The sequence below is a fragment of the Rhinolophus sinicus genome, chromosome 14, assembly GCF_057876585.1.
Source record: "Rhinolophus sinicus isolate RSI-liver-muscle chromosome 14, RSI-T2T, whole genome shotgun sequence".
Lineage (NCBI taxonomy): Eukaryota > Metazoa > Chordata > Mammalia > Chiroptera > Rhinolophidae > Rhinolophus > Rhinolophus sinicus.
Genome location: NC_142514.1, coordinates 118,042,499 through 118,062,146, shown reverse-complemented (window position 1 = coordinate 118,062,146; position 19,648 = coordinate 118,042,499). Strand labels below are relative to the sequence as shown.

Here is a 19,648-nt window from a genome sequence, read left to right as displayed (position 1 = left end):
AACACACAATGCAATATATAGATGACGTATTACAGATTGTACACTTGAAACCTATGTAACTTTACTAACCATTGTCGCCCCAATAAACTTTAATTAAAAAAATAAAATAGATTTTTTAAAAAGGTTTTTGTTAAGCTACTGAGATATTGAAGATTGTTTGGTCCCAGCATAATGTAGTCTATCCATAAATATAGAATTATGTTAATGATAACTAATTTGGGAGATCTAGGACTATCTATATGACAAAACTGCTATAGAATTCTTTACTCTCAAGAAAGGAGTTAACTGCTGTAATATTAAATTAATGCCTTTTGACTCTCTTGGGCAGTCTCATATCAATATCTTTCATCCACTTTATGCTGCTTCATCAAATTAGGCTTGAAGGTCTTTGCTCCAAATACGGTTTCCAAGGGGGAAATAGGGCTATGGATCCTTAGATCCTGTATTGATCCCTGTCTTTGCATAAATTTCATGAGGAAAACTTCCTTTTTAAGGGTTTCATTTTGCTGCCTCTCCTCCTCATGTGTTACCCACCCCCCACCATCTGAGATTTGTGCCACTAGAAGGAAGTTCCTGCAAAGATACTGCTGAGAAAGACCCTTAGATCATCTTCTACCTAAGATCTTAGCTCCCTGTTGTTCTTTCAGATCACTATGAAGGAAGGAAGGATCAAGTCAGACATTTAAGGGCTGAGCTTACCTGTGCATGGAAAGGGCACTGAAAAGGGTAAAGGTAAAAGCAATTTAAAAAATTTTCCCGACTCAGATCCTTGAGGATCCACTGAGGCAGAGGTACATGTGCTCTTTTGTGTACAAGAAAAAGAATGAATTATTCCCCTACTTCTGGTGACCAATGCTACGCTTCATAGTATACCATTTCATTTCATTTTTTCTTCTGAGTATACAGCTAAGGTACATTTTCCAGCCTCTCTTGCAGGTTAGGTAGGCCATGGAACAGTGGGTGGAATTGACACATGGCACTTCCAAGTTTCCCCTCCAAACCTTTCCTCACTTAGTGTTCATTTTCTAGTCAGATCCAGTGAAAGACTCCAAGCTTCTGGGAAAAGTTGGAATCCCTGCCTGAAAGGAGCCTGGCTTTTCTTGCTAACCCACCAGATGATGATTGTGAGTGATAAACCGCTGTTGTGCTGTTGATCTTTATAGTTATTTGTTGTAACAGTTAGCCTATTCTGACACAAAGAATTGTTCCAAACAAAATTGTGTAATTTATATAGTAAACCCTTTGTAGGGTGGGGGTGGAGGGAAGCATAGCATGTGTTTATGCAATATTAGTTTATAATAACCTAAATGTATGAACATGAAAAGTAACTTAATCATGTTTTACCTAAAAAAAAAAAAAAAAAAAAAAAATTGGTGGAATTGATAGGTTATTTGAGTATTATGTGATAAGTAAAACCTGAGAAACATAATTTTATTAATGTCTGTCACAAAATATCGGTGTTTCTCCTTTGCAGATACGTCATGTATAATCATATGATCATATAGTTGTTTGAGATTTTCCTAATGATTCAAAAATTAAGAAAGTAAATACCACGTATTAAGTTACTTGTACTCACTTGTATTAAGAAGGAGCAATACTTTCATGCAGAGAAACTCTTCTTGGCTGACTTGAAGCTTCACAAACTCCTGTGGGATCTGCCACATGGTAAGGCATAATGAATAGAATGATGATTCCTTCATCCTCTGTCTTGCACCACACACAACATACACAAGAAAAGCAACAGGAAAGAAACAAACAAAAAAAAACAATACAGAGTACCTTAGCTAGTTTATGTAATTTATCAGAGAACATGAGAATTAGTAATTACATTACCTTATTTATTATTGAAAGGACTTTTTATAAAGAAACTCAAAATTTCTTATCCTGAAAAATTCAGTATTGTGAAAAAATTTAGATGTTTAGAATTCCAAATACTAAGTTAGAAAATCATATTAAATACACATTGACAAAGATTAATGTTTCTCACTTTTATGATCAGAGTTTAAAAACTTAAACCGAGAAAGGAGAACATAGCTGTAAGGGTTGAAAATATGGAGCTGAGGAACACTCAATAAATAATTTATTTACTGGTGATTTTTTTTTTCTGTGAAAAAAAATATATAAAATTTTGTGTTCAGTACTATAGGATAATGGATTTAGTTTACAGAAACTGGAGTATAGAATAGTTCAGTGTATTCAGTCCAGAGCATTCAATGTAGAATAGTTATACTGTAAACTATTCTAGGGGAAATGTATGGTGATATAGAAAAAAGAACATTAGGAAGCATCAAATAACTGACAAAGCCAAACACTGATTCTGAAGTTTGAGGAAATTTTTAAAAAGTATTTTCTCAACCGTGTGTTATTTTGTAATATCCACATTAGTTAAATGAAGCTTACAATAATAATGAAAACTAGATTTTGACTCAGAAGAGTCAAGATTAATCCCAACTGTTAGTCAGATGCTTTGGAAGGTTATGCAATTCTTCTGAGCCTCAGTTTCCTGAGCTGTAAAAATGAAGGATGCTGATTACTTTACTTACCAATTTCAAGGGATTGTAAAATAAAATGGATTAAAATATATAAAAGTTATCTGTAAATTGTAAAGATTTATGTGTCAATTAATGTTATATAATTCTGAGTCAGCATTCACCAATAGAGCAATATAAATATTTCTATGAAAAGATTTTTATTTAAAGTTTTTTTGTAAAAACTTAATTACAGTAATTTAAATATAATCAAGAAAATTGAAATATTTATCTTTCAATTTTAAAAATTAATTCCCAGTATAGTTTTTCCTCTAAAGAGAGATAATGTCTTTACCTGTTGAAGGTATGAGTAAGTCAATACTGTCAAGCAAAATTATTCCTAATTTACTCCATTGTCTTCACTAGTACCAAGCTATGACATTTTAATTTGGTAAACTAAACATTTAATTTTGTCTTTAAGTATATTTTTGATATATTTTGAGTTTTAAAAAATTGGATTTTTAGACAACTATTATATATTGAAACAAAAGGAAAAATCTCCAAATATCAAATTATTGATAAAATGATATAATTTTATGAATATGGTCCTTGCAAGCTATATCCTGAGATAATTCTTAGGCACCTTTCGGAAAAATTATATTATTTCAAATACTAAATGTATGATTATCTACTGAAATGTAATTTCCAAGATTATCCTACATATCCACTTACAATAATAAGAACAACAAAATTCAAGTTACTACTTACTCATTGAGTATTAGATCAGGTGCAAAATATAGCATCTGCCCACTGACATGTTTATAAGATCTCCATCCCAGTCCAAACACCATTAAGCTCATCCAAGAATACTGGATGAGAGTTATTTGGTCATCAATATGTAAGTTTCGAAAACCTACAATACAAATTAAAAAATAAAATTATCACAAAAATCACTTGGGTCAAAAATGTTGCAAATACATAGAAATTTGAAAATATATCTAAGTACGGTAATAAAATATTTTCAACCTGAATACATTTACATTAAAAATTAGGAAATATTAATAAATAATAGATCCTGAGAAATTAAAAAGGAGCAGCAACTTTGAAAGTCATTAAAATTAGTCACTATGATTTAGCATTTCTGGGAATTCACTAATTGAGTCAGTTGTCCATCACTCACTTATGCAACACTCATTTATTGAGAACCACCTATGTACTCGTCACTATGTTAAAATGCTGGGGTTACAAAGATAGAACACCTTTGCCCTCAAAAGAACCTCACAAGGCAATAGGAGAAACAATAATGAGTAGATGACATCTTTTCTTATAGGTACAAAGAAAAACAAATGTTTTTGGAACATCAAACATTTTCCATAAAGCTATTTAATATTATCTGTTTCCACTAAGAATCCATTGAAGTCCACCTACAAGTGACCAATTTCAAAAGTAAAACCAAACAAACATAATTTCTTAAAGGCAAAGACATTTATTTCATGATTTTGTTAGTCATCTCAAGGTAGGTAGGAGAAAAGTTATCTTCCTTCCATACACTCCAGATAGTCCCATCTTCTGAGCAGTTCCTTAAAATTTGACAAATTTATGTAACAGTTAATCCATTTGTTCTTTTATAAAAAAAGATTTGGTTTATATTTGCATATTTACATTTACTTTACCCCCTTTTTTTGGTTTATTTTGCGTTCTGGGATTATTAAAGACTAGAAATAAAGAAACATTTTTATTATATTATGAAAGGCAAACCTTGCTGAAATAAAACATGAAATGAGCAATATTTATAGCAGAAAGTGTACTCTTTCCATTTAACAGAATGGAATACAACTCAGTAAACAGCTTTATTTACTCCACCTTTTAGAGAGCTTATCTGTGATAAATGTGCAATGTTAAATTGACTTGAACATGCCTGGTCCAGAAGTGTAATTTTTTCCCTATTAACAGTAACATCACTCATTACTTTATACGGAAACAAAGACAGGAACACTAAGATCAAATTTCCATTGATGATAATGATCAGGTAAACTCAGTACATTTGAAATGATGACCAAAATGAAAACCTTCAAATAGAGAAGTGATAGATGATCCCTAATTGTGTTTAACAAGTTGTAAAGAAAAATACCCTCTCCTTTTGTGTGACTTAACCTGTGACGAAAGCCCTGTTACAAGCTGTCTAATACTTAATGCTTAAAAAAAGAAAATTAAAAGAGTACAGTAAAGACATGACGTATGCAACCTTATACATTCTCCTATCTTTCAGAGTTCTGATAAAATATATAGATTTTGCTTTTGTAGAAACTATCATGTATCGAAACAGTAAATCTACAACAAAGGCAGAGTATTAAATACCTCAGCACCTTCTGATACAAAGTATGAACTTTGAGGAGCACAAATTAGCTTCTGCACAATAAGTATCATCACCAACATATATTTGATGACTTATTAAGAACAGGAATTTGATATTTAATGTCTAAGGCACCATAGTTCTTTTCATATCGATGCCGTAACTTAAATTTCTATAAATAATCTTTAAGCACCTATTTTTGGATGAAACATTATGCTTGAAACTAGGCAGAAAGATTGGAAAGAGGCTTTTTCTGTCTTGAGCACTTGTAGTCTGGTGAGGCAGACAGAAAAGCAGAACATAATTAAAAGTCAGGGTAATAGTGGTGGCTGCAAAGGCAAGGATGATGTGGGAGAGTAAGGGGGCCTTTGACTCAGTGTGGGAAGGCTCAGGAAAATCTTCTTCAGGGAAGTAACAGATGATTAGAATACTGAAGGGAAGTTAGGGACCAGCCAGGGGAAGATCTGGGAGAAGAAAAGGGCCTCCAGGTAAGGAGAACAATATGGGCAAAAGAAAGGAAATTGAGTAAACAGCTTTGTGAATGAACTTTCAGGACTGTTACACACAACCAATCAAAAGTAGTAAATATTTCTTCCTCATGGACTGTGCACCTATCTTAGAACGGCTCCTACTTCACCTTTTCCCACCCCCACCCTTATCTGTAGCCAATGTAATTTCTTTCAAAACAACTTACACCTTTCTTCCTTGAAAACATAATGTATAAAAGAGCCCATCAACTTCAGGATGGTAGACATGTCTTCTCCATCTGGCCCCACTGCTGGTGGTTTAGACTTCATGTCCCAGGACCTGGTAGTGTTCTGGCTAGCTTTCGTTCAATAAACTCTTTATTTTGGTAACTCTTTTGTCTGTGAAAGTTTTTGTTTGTTTAACAATAGAAACAAAGATATCTCTGAAATATTATGAGAGAGATGTCACATGAACTGCAATGATTGTAACAGGCCCAAGATAATAGAAGAGCATAGATAAAAAGAAATGAGGAAGTCTTGACCTGGCAACAAGAAACGTCTCAGGGACTTGCAGAGAGGTTTGGGGCCCTCATGCATGCTATCACCTTTGCTAGGATTAGCATTCTAAATGTGATCTTAATCTGAATTCCCAAATACATCTTCTTATTGTGAAAGAATGACCTGATATTCCAACATGTATCCCTAGCAGTATCTTTTTCTTTTCTTTTTCCTTTTTGCACTTTACATAAGTAAACTGACATCCTGGTGTTTTAGTAAGCATCATTAACAAAAGTCTGTCTTTCACAGGGCAATAACATGTGAGTAAATGGAGAGTCAAGTGGGGTCAAGATGGTGGAGTAATTGAACTCTGAACTCACTTCCTCCCATGAAGACATTAAAATGACAACTAAATTATAGAACAACCATTACTAAGAACCACCTGAAGACAAGCTGAATAGAATTCCTATAACTAAGGATATAAAGAAGCCACACTGATATGAGTAGGAGGGGTGGAGACATGGCCTGGACAGACCGTTATACCCATGGTGTGATGATTGATAAATGAGAGCGATAGCTTGGCTATGGAGGTTCCCCCTGAGGAGTGAGGGGTCCAAGCCCCAGACCATGCTTTCTTGCCTGGGCATAAGTGTCAGGAAGAGGAGTTCCTATAACATTTGGCTTTGCAAAACAGCCAGGATTATGACCTAGGGAAACAGAAGACTGTGGGAGATCGAGACATTGCTAGTAAAAGGTGCATGCACTTAATCACTCCAAGTTCCAGCACAGGGGCAACATCTCAAGAAGTGCCTGGTTCATACAGGGAGAAATTAAATTGATTATCTTTAAGGTGAGGGCCGGAGGGGCAGAATGGGGAGAAGTCTCTCAAGAGACAAGTGCTGACAGGCACCATTGTTCTTTTATGGAGCTCTCCTCCCACCCAACTGGACCTGAGAAAGCAGGCACAAAAATCTGTCAGTGTCCATTAACTTGGATAACACCATTTGCTGAGACCTGGAGTCTCCCTGAGATTTTGCCCTACTCAACAGCCACAGCCTCTTCCAGACTCTTTCGTTGGCTCCAGACCCTCCACAAAAGCCTCAGCTCTTACTGCAACAAACCCAAATGTTTGCAAACCCTACATGAGTGGCATCCAGTCTCAGTACTGCAGACTCCCCCAAAGGCCTACAAACCTCACCCAAATGGTTGCTGATCTCAGCTTGCACTGTAGCTCCCACCAAGTGGCCTCAAGCCCAGCACAAGTGGCAGCCAGTCTCAGTTTGCAACGTGCTTCCAACTCAGTAGCCCCAAGCCCAGCATAAGTGGCAGCTGTCCTTGGATCACATCGTAGTTCTCACTCAATGGTCCTAAACATGGCACAAGTATGGACTAACTGCCGATCACCCAAACTCATCAGAAGTTGTGGCTGACCTTGGGCCCACACTCAAGCCCCTCCCAAGAGACTACAGACATGACACACCCAGCACCTGGCTTCAGATGACAACAGAGCCCCACCCAAGCAACTGCACAAATGACACACCGGAACAGAGTCCTTGGCTGGTAACAGGGCCCTGCTAAAATGACTCCAAATCTCTCGAGTCAGCCCACATACAACAGCTTATCCACTGTAGTAGCAGCTGGCTGTCACAGACATCCTGAGGGTCAACCCCACCCTCCAACATGCCAGTAGCAGTCCAGCCCAATTATAACAGGAGGGCACATGCAACCCACATGGAAAACACATCTTGAGCACCTGGCTCAGGTGACCAGGGGTTACTGCACTACTGGGCCCCACAGGATATCTTTTATATATGGCCATTCTCTCAAGCCCAGCAGATGTAGTAGATCTACCTAATACATAGACATAAACACACAGAGCTAGCCAAAATGAGGATACACACATCTCAAATAAAAGAACAGGACAAAACTGCACAAGCAAAAAAACTGAACAAAATGGAGACCAGCAAATTACCAGGTAAAGAGTTCAAAACATTGGTAATAAAGATGCCCAATGAACTCAAGAGAATAGATGAACTCAATGAGAACTACAACAAGAGATAGAGAATATAAAAAAGAACCAATCAGAAATGAAGAATACAATAACTGAAAAGTACAGTAGAGGGACTCAACAGCAGATTAGATGAAGCAAAAAAATCTAATCAGTGATTGAGAAAACAAGGTAGTAGTACACACCCACCCAATCAAAACAGCAAAAAGAAAAAAATGAGGCTAGTTTAAAGAACCTCTGGGAAAACATCACTGGTATTAACATGCACACCATACGATTCCAGAAGAACAGAAGGTACTGAAAACCTATTTGAAAAAGTAATGACTGAAAACTACCCTAGCCTGGTAAGTGAACGAGACATATAATTCAGGAAGTATAGACAGTCCCAAGGATGAACACAAAGAGGTCCACACCAAGACACATCATAATTAAAATGCCAAGTGTTAAAGACAAAGAGAGAATGTTAAAAGTAGGAAGAGACAAGCAGCTAGTTACAGATAATGGAGCTCCCATAAGACTGTCAGCTGATTTGTTAACAGAAACTTTGCAGGCCAGGAGGGATCCATATCATATGTTCAAAATCATGAAAGGAAAAAAAAACCTATGACCACAAATATTCTACCCAGCAAGGTTATCATTTAGAACTTAAGGAGAGATAGATTCCAAGACATGCAAAAGCTAAAGGAGTACATCACCAGTAAACCAAAATTATAAGAAATATTAAAGGGACTTCTTTGTAGAAAATAATAGACTAAAACCAAAAATAAAATTTAAAAAAAGCATAGGAAAGGGAAAATCTCATGAAAAATGCAAACTCTTGGTGAAAGTAGTAAATCAACCTATTATAAAGCTAGTACAAAGGTTAAAAGATAAAAGCAGTAAGATCATGTATGAATACAATAATAAATTAAGGGATACACACATATACAAAAGAGATAAAAGAAGATGACAAAAACAAATGTGTGGGTTAGTAAAAAATGTAGTGATTTTATAATGCTTTTGAACTTAATTGACCATCTACATAAACTGTTATAAATATAAGTTGGTATATTTGAAGCACAAACCAAAAATCTATAATAGGTATATAAAAAAATAAATAAAGAAAAGGAATCCAAGCATAAATTATAGAAAGTCATCAACATACAAGAAAGCAAAGAGAAGGAATAAAGAATCACAAAGAAAACCAGAAAACATAAAATAGCAATAACTATATACCTGCCTCAATATTAACTAATAATTACTGTAAATTTAAATGGATTAAATACTTCAATCAAGATAAACACTGGATAAAAAAACACTACACTAGTACATATGCTGCCTACAAGAGACTCACTCTAGATCAAAAGACACACACAGACCAAAAGTGAACGGATGGAAAAAGATATTTCATCCAAATAGAAATCAAAATCTGGAGTAGCAATACTTATATCAGACAAAACAGACTTTAAAACAAATGCTGTAACAAGAGACAAAGGACATTACATAATGATAAAGGAATCAATACAACAAAGGATGTATGTAACTCTGGTAAATATCTATGCACCCAACATAGGAGCACTTAAATACATAAAGCAAATATTAATAGACATAAAGAGACTGACAGTAATACAATAATAATATGGGACTTTAACACCTCTCTTACATCAATGGATAGAACACTCAGACAAAAATCAATAAGGAAACTGTATCCTTGAAAGACACATTATATCAGATGAGCTTAACAGATACCCACAGAACATAACATTTGACCCCCAAACAGCAAGTTTATATTCCTTTTAAGTGTACATGGAACATTTTGCAGCATAGACCACATTAGGCCACAAAAGAAGTTTCAATAAATTCAAGAAGATTGAAATCATATCAAGCAGCTTCTCTGATAACAATAGCATGAAACTAAAAATCAATTACAAGAGGAAAACAAACAAAAAAACCCCCACAAACACATGGAGGCTAAACAATATGCTATTAAACAATGAATGAGTTAATGAAAAGATAAAGGAAGAAATAAAAAAAAAGATCTTAAGAGAAATGAAAATAGAAACACAAGGACCCAAAATTCTATGGGACACAGCAAAAGCAGTCGCAGAGGAAAATTCACAGCAATACAGGCCTATCTCAAAAAACAAGAAAAATCTCAAGAAAAAAAAAAAAGAAAAGAAAAAAGGAAATTTAATCTTATACCTAAATGAACTAGAAGAACAAACAATCCCATAGTAAGTATAGGAAGGAAATAATAAAAATCAGAGCGAAACAAATGAAATGAGACAAAAAAAAACACACAAGAAAAACCAAAAACACAACAATAGAAAAGACCAATTCAAATAAGAGTTGTTTTTTTGATAAGATAAACAGAACTGATAAACCTTTAGCCAGACTTATCAATAAAAAAAGAGCTCAGTATATAAAAAAATCAGATGAAAGAGAAGTGACAACCAACACCACAGAAATACAATGGATAAAAAAATACTACAAAAATTTTATGCTACAAATTGGACACTTGGAAGAAATGGATAAATTCCTAGAAAGATAAAATAGTTCAGACTGAATCAAGAAGAAAAAGAAAATCTGAACAGATTGATTGCTAGTAACGAAACAGTATCAGTAATCAACAGACTCCCAACGAACAAAAAACTGAAAAGGAGTGAAGGCTCTCAAACTCATTCTACAAGTCCAGCATTATCCTGATTTTTAAAAAAGAAACAGATAAAGACACTACAAAAAAAAGTACAGATTAATATCCCTGATAAACATAGATACAAATTCCTCAATAAATTATTAGCAAACCAAATTCAGCAATACATTAAAAAGATCATACACCACAATCAAGTGGAATTTATTCTAGTATGGAAAGTTGGTTCAATGTAAACAAGTCAATTAACATGATATAACACATAAAATAAAGGATAAAAATCATATTAATAGATGCAGAAAAAACATTTGACAAAATCCAACTCTGTTTATGATTAAAAAAAAACACTCAGCAAAGTGAGGATAGAAGAAATATAACTCAACATAATGAAGTCCATATGTGACAAACCCACAGCTAATATCATATTCAATGGTGAAAACTGAAAGCTTTTTCTTTAAGATTAGGAACTAGACAAGTATGCACTATCAGCACTTTTAATCAATATGGTATTCGTGTCCCAGGCACAGTATCAGACAACAAAAAGAAATAAAAGGCATTCAGATTGGAAAGGAACAATTAAAACTGTCACTATTTTCAGGGGTCATGATACTATATAAAGAAAACCCTAAAGAATCCACATACATGCACACAAAAACTATTATTACTAATAAATGAATTCAGTTAAGTTGAAAAATACAAAATAAATATTCGGAAATAGGGTGCATTTTTATACAACAATAATGAACTATCAGAAAGAGAAATTAAGAAAATAATTCCACTTACAATTGCATCAAAAAGAATAAAACACCTAAAAATAAATTTAACCAAGGAGATAAAAGATGTACTTGGAAAACTGTAAGACAATGAAGAAAGAAATGGAAGATAAAAATAAATGGAAGCATATACTAGGCTCATAGATAGGGAGAATTAACATCATTAAAATGTCAATACTACCCAAAGCAATCTACAGATTCAATGCAATCCCTATGAAAATGCCAATGGGGTTTTCACAGAACTAGAACAAAGAATTCTACAATTTATATGTAACCAAAAAAGGCCCTGAATAGCCAAAGCAGTATTGAAAAAGAAGAACAAAGTAGGAGGTATCATGTTACCTGATATCAGACTATATTACAAACTACAGTAATCAAAATAGCATGGTTCTGGGACAAAAACAGATACATAGATAAATGGAACAGAATAGAGAGCCCAGAAATAAAACCACACTTACATGGTCAATTAATCTACAACAAAGGAAGTAATAACATACAATGGGGTAAAGACAGTCTCTTTAATAAATGGTGTTGTTAAAACTGGATAGACACATGCAAAAAAAAAAAAAAAAAGAAAAAGAAAAAAAGCTAGATCACTTTCTTATACCATATACAAAAAATAAACTCAGAATAAAGACTTAAATGTAAGACATAAAACAATAAAACTTCTAGAAGAAAATATAAGCAATGAACTCTTTGACATTGGTCTTAGCCAATCTTTTTGGATATGTATCCTAGAGCAAAGACAAGAGTGAAAATAAACGAATGGGACTACATCAAACTATAAATCTTCTGCACAGCAAAAGAAACCATCAACAAAACAAAAAGGCAACATAGTGACTGGGAAAATATATTTGCAAATGATATATCCAATAAGGGGTTAACATCCAAAAAATATAAAGAACTCATACAGCTCAACATGAAAAAGAAAATCCAATTAAAAAATGGGCAGAGGACCAAAATAGACATTTCTCTAAGGAGAATATACAGATGGCCAATAGACACATGAAAAGAGGTTCCACATCACTAATCATCAGGGAAATGCAAATCAAAACCATTGTGATATATTACCTCACACCTATCAGAACTGCTATTATTAAAAAGTCAACAAGTAGTAGCAAGGATTGGAGAAAATGGAACCCTTGTGCATTGTTGGTGGGACTGTAAATTGGTGCAGCCACTATGAAAAACATTATAGAGGTTCCTCAGAAAATTAAAAAATAGAATTGTCCTGTGACCCAGCAATTCTATTTCTGGGTATTTATCTGGAGAAATACAAAACACTAATATGAAAAGATAATGCACCCCTATATTCACTGCAGCAGTGTTTACAATACCCAAGATGTGGAATCAGCTTAGGTGTCCATCAACAGATGAATGGATGAAGAAGATGTAGTACATATATACAATGGAATAGTACTCAGCCATAAAAAAGAATGAAATCTTGCCATTTGCAGTAACGTGGATAGATAGACCCAGAGGGTATTATGCTAAGTAAAATAGATGGAAAAAGACAAATACCATATGATTTCACTTATACGTGGAATCGAAAAAAATAAATGAACACAAGAAAACAGAAATGAATTCAGAGACACAAAGAACAAACTGATAGTTGCCAGATGGGAGGGGGGAGTGGAGGAATGGCTGAAAAATTTGAGATTAAGACGCACAAACTACCAGTTATAAAAATTGTCGTGGGATGATAATACTGTAACAACATTATGCATGGTGCCAGATGGGTACTTGATTTGGCATGGTGATCAGTTCATAAGGTATATAAATGTCTAATTACTATGTTGTATCCCTGAAGTAATATAATACTGCATGTCAACTTTCATTAAAAAATAAAAGAAATAAAAACATGTGAGTGAATGGATAAAATAAGCTTCTCTTATGTGCAAAACTGATGACCAGATGCTAGGATATGCTATATCAATTCACACCATGGCACAGCCTTCTGGCTTCTCTTTCTACCACCACTGTTTTATCTGTTAGGTCTTGCACACAGCAGGTATACAATAGACATTTGTTGAGTAAATCAAGTGAATGAAACCTGTACTCTGGTTTAAAGTCAACTGAAAGGTTTTGAGTAGCTAATGATACCATATTATTTTATATACATGTGTTCCTCCAAGTCCTTTCACTCTGGTTCATAAACTGTTTTCACCATTCATTCCAGTTACTCCAGAATGCCGGCTGTTTGAATATGGTTTAAAAGATCATGTGATATACTATCCTTTAGAATAATAATTCCTTTACTGTATAGTTAATGGAAACAGTACATGTAATATTGGTGATGCCATCATTCCTATTTACTTACCCATGAATTACATTTTGCAACATTAAAAAAGTTGCCACCAAATTCAATGTAAAAATTTCCTCTCACTCTTTTTAAGGGTGTGTGGAGATGAAAAATCTTGACAGATAACAGTTTCAACTTAAAAAGCTCACTTAGTTTATTTACTTAGTTTTTATCCTATCTTTTAAATTCTAGCTGGTTATTTTCTAACTTTGCCAACTGGTACCAGTATCTTTTTAAACAGTAAAGAACCTCCAAAATAGCAACAAAAGAAATGTGAACTATATCAACCAAAAAATAAGAAATCCCCTTTTCTAAATAATAGAAAAACTGAGAAAAGTTAAACATACATTTATATACTCATTTTTAAACAGGAAAAGTTAATTAATGCTACTGTAATATTTTTATTTAATAAAGGTATCAAATTTGATAACAACTTTACTGTAAGATTTAAACATTCAGAACTTTTCTAAGAAAAATATTATTACCTCTCCAAGGCCTTTCAGCAAGACTGAAGCTAATAAGAACCCAGGCATTTTGATTGTTCTATATAATTACTTTATCTCCATTAGAAGAGTGAATTTTATTAACTTTTCTCAACATGTATTTCTAAAAAAAATATTCAACAACTAGGAATCTATTTTTCTTGCTGTTTCATGTAACCTTTAATTTTCAGTAACAATTTATCTATTGTATTTCAACCTTTTCAGGTAGGATAATAACTGAAAAATATATTAAGGCAAATTGGGAAGGAATTATGTTTTTAAAAGGCTATTGAATTTACTTGGAGACTAAAATGACATAATATGTTTAATTCTTGATCAGATGTTGGAAAAATAAATTAGTCTAAAGGAGTATAAGGATTATTATCGGTGTAAAGAGAATGTAATTTTAAAAAAGTTCTATTTCTAATTATAGGATTAACACCTCCACAAGCAATTGCTACCCATATGGTGTTCTGGCTCAGCAGTCTAAGATTTGGCCAAGTGAAAACTGCATCCTTGTAATTCTTTCAACCTCCTGGCTCCTGTAAAGTGGTGCTGAGAGAGTAAAAACAGCTTACGTGACTGACACCCTTTTGTGATGGTATGATTTAAATTCTTATTGTTACCCCCTTTGGATATAAATTAGGGAAAATAATGACTGGAGGTTAATTTCTGTCAAAATTATTTAGTTATTTATATTTAGGAATTTGTTTCTTAATTAACTCTAGATACCCTACTATACCATGAATACTATTTTGATTTGTTATATAAATAGATCAATTGAGTTTCAAATATTTTCAACCAATTGAGCTTGGTCAAATTGGGGTTTAGAGTGAACTAGACGTCTTTGAGAAGATTGTGGGTATTAGCATAATACCTTCTGGGTCTGTCTATCCACAAACTTATGTTGTTCTTTAACAGTTTCATGTATGCAATTCTTGGTACATCAACAAGACTCAGAGTGTTATCTACATCTTTTGTATCTCTGTAGCACATAGTAGGGTACAAATAGGTAATCTAGGATCCTACATAAATATTTTGAACTGCTGAAACACATACTCTAACCTGCTGTTTACATTAATTACTGCACAGACTGTTTTATTGTATTTAGTTATCTACTAGTACAACAAACAGTACTATTTTTTTTATTACACGCTACTACTTACAAATGATTCTTACCTGGCAGTGATTTAGACCACTTGACTACTGAAAGAAGTTGTCTCTCGCCTAATTGATTGAGACTTGTCAGCAAGGAACTGGAGGTATCAGGTTTGCTGTTGTCATGTCCTGCATAGATCACATCAGGTTCAATGCTCATTAGCAGGTTGATCAGCGGGGGGATCAACTGTATGTCTTGAGTTGGTGAAAAACTGATTCTCTGGCTTAGGGCTTGGCTTTCACTTGGAATGCCCATGGACTGTGGGAGAGCAACAGCATCTAGTGCTCGCATAACTCTGACTTTATTGAATTTTTTAAATTTTCGACCTAAAGAGAAGCAAAGAAAAAGTGAATGTAAACACATATCAACTAATCTTCCAGCAGAGTATTATTTTTCTTAAATCTTAGAATCATAACATTATAGGTTTTAGCTCAAAAAATGAAAATGAGTAACTAAAAATGTTAGGTCTCAGACTGAGATTAAAGAATTAATTATACCAGCATTAATTGTGTTAGTGGGGTATAGGTAATTACACCAGTATCCTCTGTGTGCGTGTGTGTGTGTGTGTGTGTGTGTGTGTGTGTGAGAGAGAGAGAGAGAGAGAGAGAGAGAGAGAGAGAGAGAGAGAGAGATTACTGAGCTTTGCAGCAACATGTATGAAAAGACAAATGGCTTTTAGTACAGACTAAGCTCAGTATTGGTCAATATTCTGACAGGAGTGCCTACCCGAAGCTAATCCTACAGACTACATTAATTGAAACAGTCTTTAGTAGATGTTGAATTTTCTTTTGGGTTCTTTTAAAAGTCTGTTAAAATGTAGGCATATACATGTACAAAGTCCACAAAATCTTGCACACATTTTTCAAGCGGGTTCATAAATCCCTTGAAATTCCTCGAAATCAATATACAGACTACTATGAGATCTAAGTACCCCAAATTAAGAACTCATTTCTAAGTAAGGGAAGAGAGTCTACACCCTGTGCTGGTCAGGCCACCTATGTATTTCTAGACGATTTCTAGAATTTTCACTTTGATTAATTGTGATGTGTTAGAAAAAAAAGTCCGCTGACGAGATGAGTAGAAATTCTGCATCATGAAGAATGGTGGAAGGAAACCAGGATGTTCAGCTGGGCTGAGGTTAGCTCACAGGTGCCTTGGAGTGAATTAGAGAAGGTCCTGGATCAAAGGACAGGCTGGATTTCAGCCCCAACCTGCTCTATCCAGGCATAGGCTACTTAACAGTATGAAGTGGCTGTGCTGGTTAGCCAGGAAAAAAGATTAAGGGAGGCCTGATAACTATTTGCAATTATCTAAGCAGAGGTTGCAGCCTGATAGACATAATGCCTGATGTGCCCTACAGACATATTTTGTTTGGCTCATACAGTACATTCTAGTGTTATGAAAACATCCCTGAATTAGTTGGATGGCAGAAATCTTTTAGAGCTGAGTTGCAGCTGCTGCTTTTGAATGGCGCCTGGGCACTTCTATATGCCCCAGTTCCCATGACAAACTGGTAGAAGGCCACTGCTTAGTTTTCTTAAGTCTTATCACCCCATCCAGTTGTGTTACCTGCCTAGTCTCTAAATGTTTGCATTTGTGATTTCTGAGCTCAGGTACTGCCATAAAGGAAACGATCACATGTTGTATAAAGTCCCCAAGGAGTTGAGCTAGAGCCTGTGGGTGATGAGGAAACAAGTGCCAGGGTTAATGTACAAAAAGGATTCAGGACTATTTACAGAGATAAATTGGGCTCCCTGGGGAAGGGATGAATCATTAGAGAGAAGAGTAGTAATGGGAATTTTAAGAGAAATGAAAGTAGCTAGATCAGAGCAAATAAAAAATTTAAGGAAGACATCATCAAAATGGTAGCGTGAGGTGAGCCTCTGTAAAGCTCCCCTGGAATTTACAACTAATCGAACAACAATAACTTCACAAAGGACTCCCTGCGCAGCAGACAGGCAAGATGAAGAGGCCCACTACTGAATTCACCTAAAGGTGGGCGACTCACGCGAGCGGGGGAGGAGGGAAGGGAGAAATGCAGAGATGGAGTCTCGCGGGGCGCAGGATGCAGACCTAGCTCAGAGTTCGGAGCTCGCTGCATCCCGGAACTAACGCAGCTATGGGAGAGGGAAGAACTCGGACTGCTAGGGCTCCACTTATGGCCCACGGGGCTGAGGGGGCAGCATATAACAAGGCTGAACCCAACGCTCACGGCAGAGACCTCGGAGAAAAGACTGAGGGAAGAAGGCTGAAAACGGTGGTTTAAGCCCTCACTGCTGAGCAGAGAACGGAAGCCTTAGGCACTGAGACTAGCCGCCCCCTCCCGACCTTCCCAGAGCTCGCCCCGCCCACACCTGCCTGGTGCTAGAAGTGGAACAGTGGCGATGTCATATCAAAAGAATAGAATATTTGCTGTTCTGAGAACTGTGGACCGCAGACACAGATTCACAGCCCAACTAGTTCCGGCAAAGGGGAGGGAACTGTGGAAGCAGGACTGGCTATGATGGTGGTCACCGCCATTGCTCTGGGCCTCCTCTCACAACTCACCTCGCCCCTGGCCCGCCTATCTGGGTGGATCCCTGCAGGAGTAAACAGAACTGCTGAAACATACGGGCTCTGAATCTGGTGCAGGAAGAGGTTTGGAACTTCAAAAGCGCTCTGCATACTCACACGGACACTGCGCCCTGTGACCCAGGCAAACTATTAACAGAGGAGAAGCCCGTCTCCCAGGGAATCCCCCCATTGTGTGAGAAGCTGGAATACTGCAGAGAAAACATAGCACTACCATGTGAGAGAGAAAAAAAGGCTGCAGTCAGAGAGAAAATAAAACATTCTACCGACAAGTACAGGAAAACAAAAGAAAGACCTCTTCTTATCAACCTGTTGCAGAAGCTACTCCTGTAGATGTCTAGCAAGACAAATAATAAATCAAAATTGCCATGAATAGCCAAGGCAACAAGACAGCTCAGAAAGAAAGTGAAAAGTCTCCAGAAAAGGAACTTAAAGATATGGAAATATGTGACTTAAATGACAGAGAATTCAAGATTGCAGTTCTGAAAAAAACTCAACGAGATGCAAGAAAACACAGAAAGGCAGTTTAATGAACTCAGAAACATAATCAAAGAACAACATGAGCATTTTACGAAAGAGATTGAAATTTTAAAAAAGAACCAAATAGAATTTCTGGAGAGTAAGAACTCAATAGAAGAAATTAAGAATGAAATAACCAGCTTAGGTAGTAGAGTTGACAAGATGGAGGAAAAAATCAGTGACATCGAAGATAGAAACCTGGAAATTACACAGATGGGAGAAGAAAGAGACTTGAGACTTAAAAGAAATGAAAGAACTCTACAAGAACTGTCTGACTCCATCAGAAAGAGCAATATAAGAATAATGGGCATACCAGAAGGAGAAGACAGAGAGAAGGGAACAGAGAATATATTCAAACAAATTGTCGATGAGAACTTCCCAAACTTGTGGACAGAACTGGATCCTCAAATCCAAGAAGCAAATAGAACACCTAATTACCTCAATCCCAACAGGCCTTCTCCAAGGCACATTGTATTGAAGCTGCCTAAAATCACCGACAAAGAGAGAATCCTCAAGGCAGCCAGGGAAAAGAAGACGGTAACCTACAAAGGAAAACCCATTAGATTATCATCAGATTTTTCAGCAGAAACTCTACAAGCCAGGAGGGAGTGGAACCAAATATTCAAACTATTGAAAGAGAGAAATTATGAGCCAAAAATAATATACCCAGCAAAGATATCCTTTAGCTATGAAGGAGGAATAAAGACTTTCCAGACATACAGAGCTTAGGGAATTTTCTAATATACGACCTGCACTACAAGAAATAGTAAAGGAGGCTATTTGACCACCATCAACAGGGACAATTTGTGGCAACCAAAACATAAAAAGGGGGAGAGTAAAGGACTGAAACGGAATATGGGAATGGAGAAAGTAAGCATGCTGAGGAAATAAAATACTCTAAATATCAAACTTTCTTTTACATAAACTTAAGAGTAACCACTCAAAAAAAATCTAGAACTGAAATATATACTGTAATAAAAGAAGAAACAGAGGGAAACATCATAGAATACCACCACACAGAAATAATAGACAACAACAAAAAGGCAAAGAAACAATGGAGACACAGCCTTACCAGAAAACTAAAGATAGAATGACAGGATATCCTCACATATCAATAATAACCCTAAATGTAAATGGACTGAACTCACCAATAAAAAGGCACAGAGTAGCAGATTGGATCAAAAAACTAAACCCAACCATATGCTGTCTCCAAGAGACTCATCTCAGCTACAAGGACAAGCATAGACTCAAAGTGAAAGGGTGGAAATTGACACTCCAAGCAAACGGTACCCAGAAAAATCAGGTGTAGCCATAATGGTATTAGATGAAACAGACTTCAGGATGAAAAAGATAACAAGAGACAAAGATGGACATTTCATAATGGTGAAGGGGACTGTACAACAAGAAGACATAACAGTC

At 35.6% G+C, this 19,648-nt stretch overlaps 1 protein-coding gene across 1 annotated transcript in view; it reads right to left on the bottom strand.

Annotated features, from left to right (window-relative positions):
• PGR (progesterone receptor) overlaps window positions 1-19,648 on the bottom strand; it is a 95,976-nt gene that overhangs the window by 13,465 nt on the left and 62,863 nt on the right. Inside the window, exons 4-6 of the mRNA XM_074335567.2 lie at window positions 15,160-15,465; window positions 3,237-3,381; window positions 1,577-1,707 (exon numbers count right to left, since the gene is read on the bottom strand). Of these exons, the coding sequence (XP_074191668.1) occupies window positions 1,577-1,707; window positions 3,237-3,381; window positions 15,160-15,465 (582 nt within the window). The remainder of the gene's footprint in view (window positions 1-1,576; window positions 1,708-3,236; window positions 3,382-15,159; window positions 15,466-19,648) is intronic.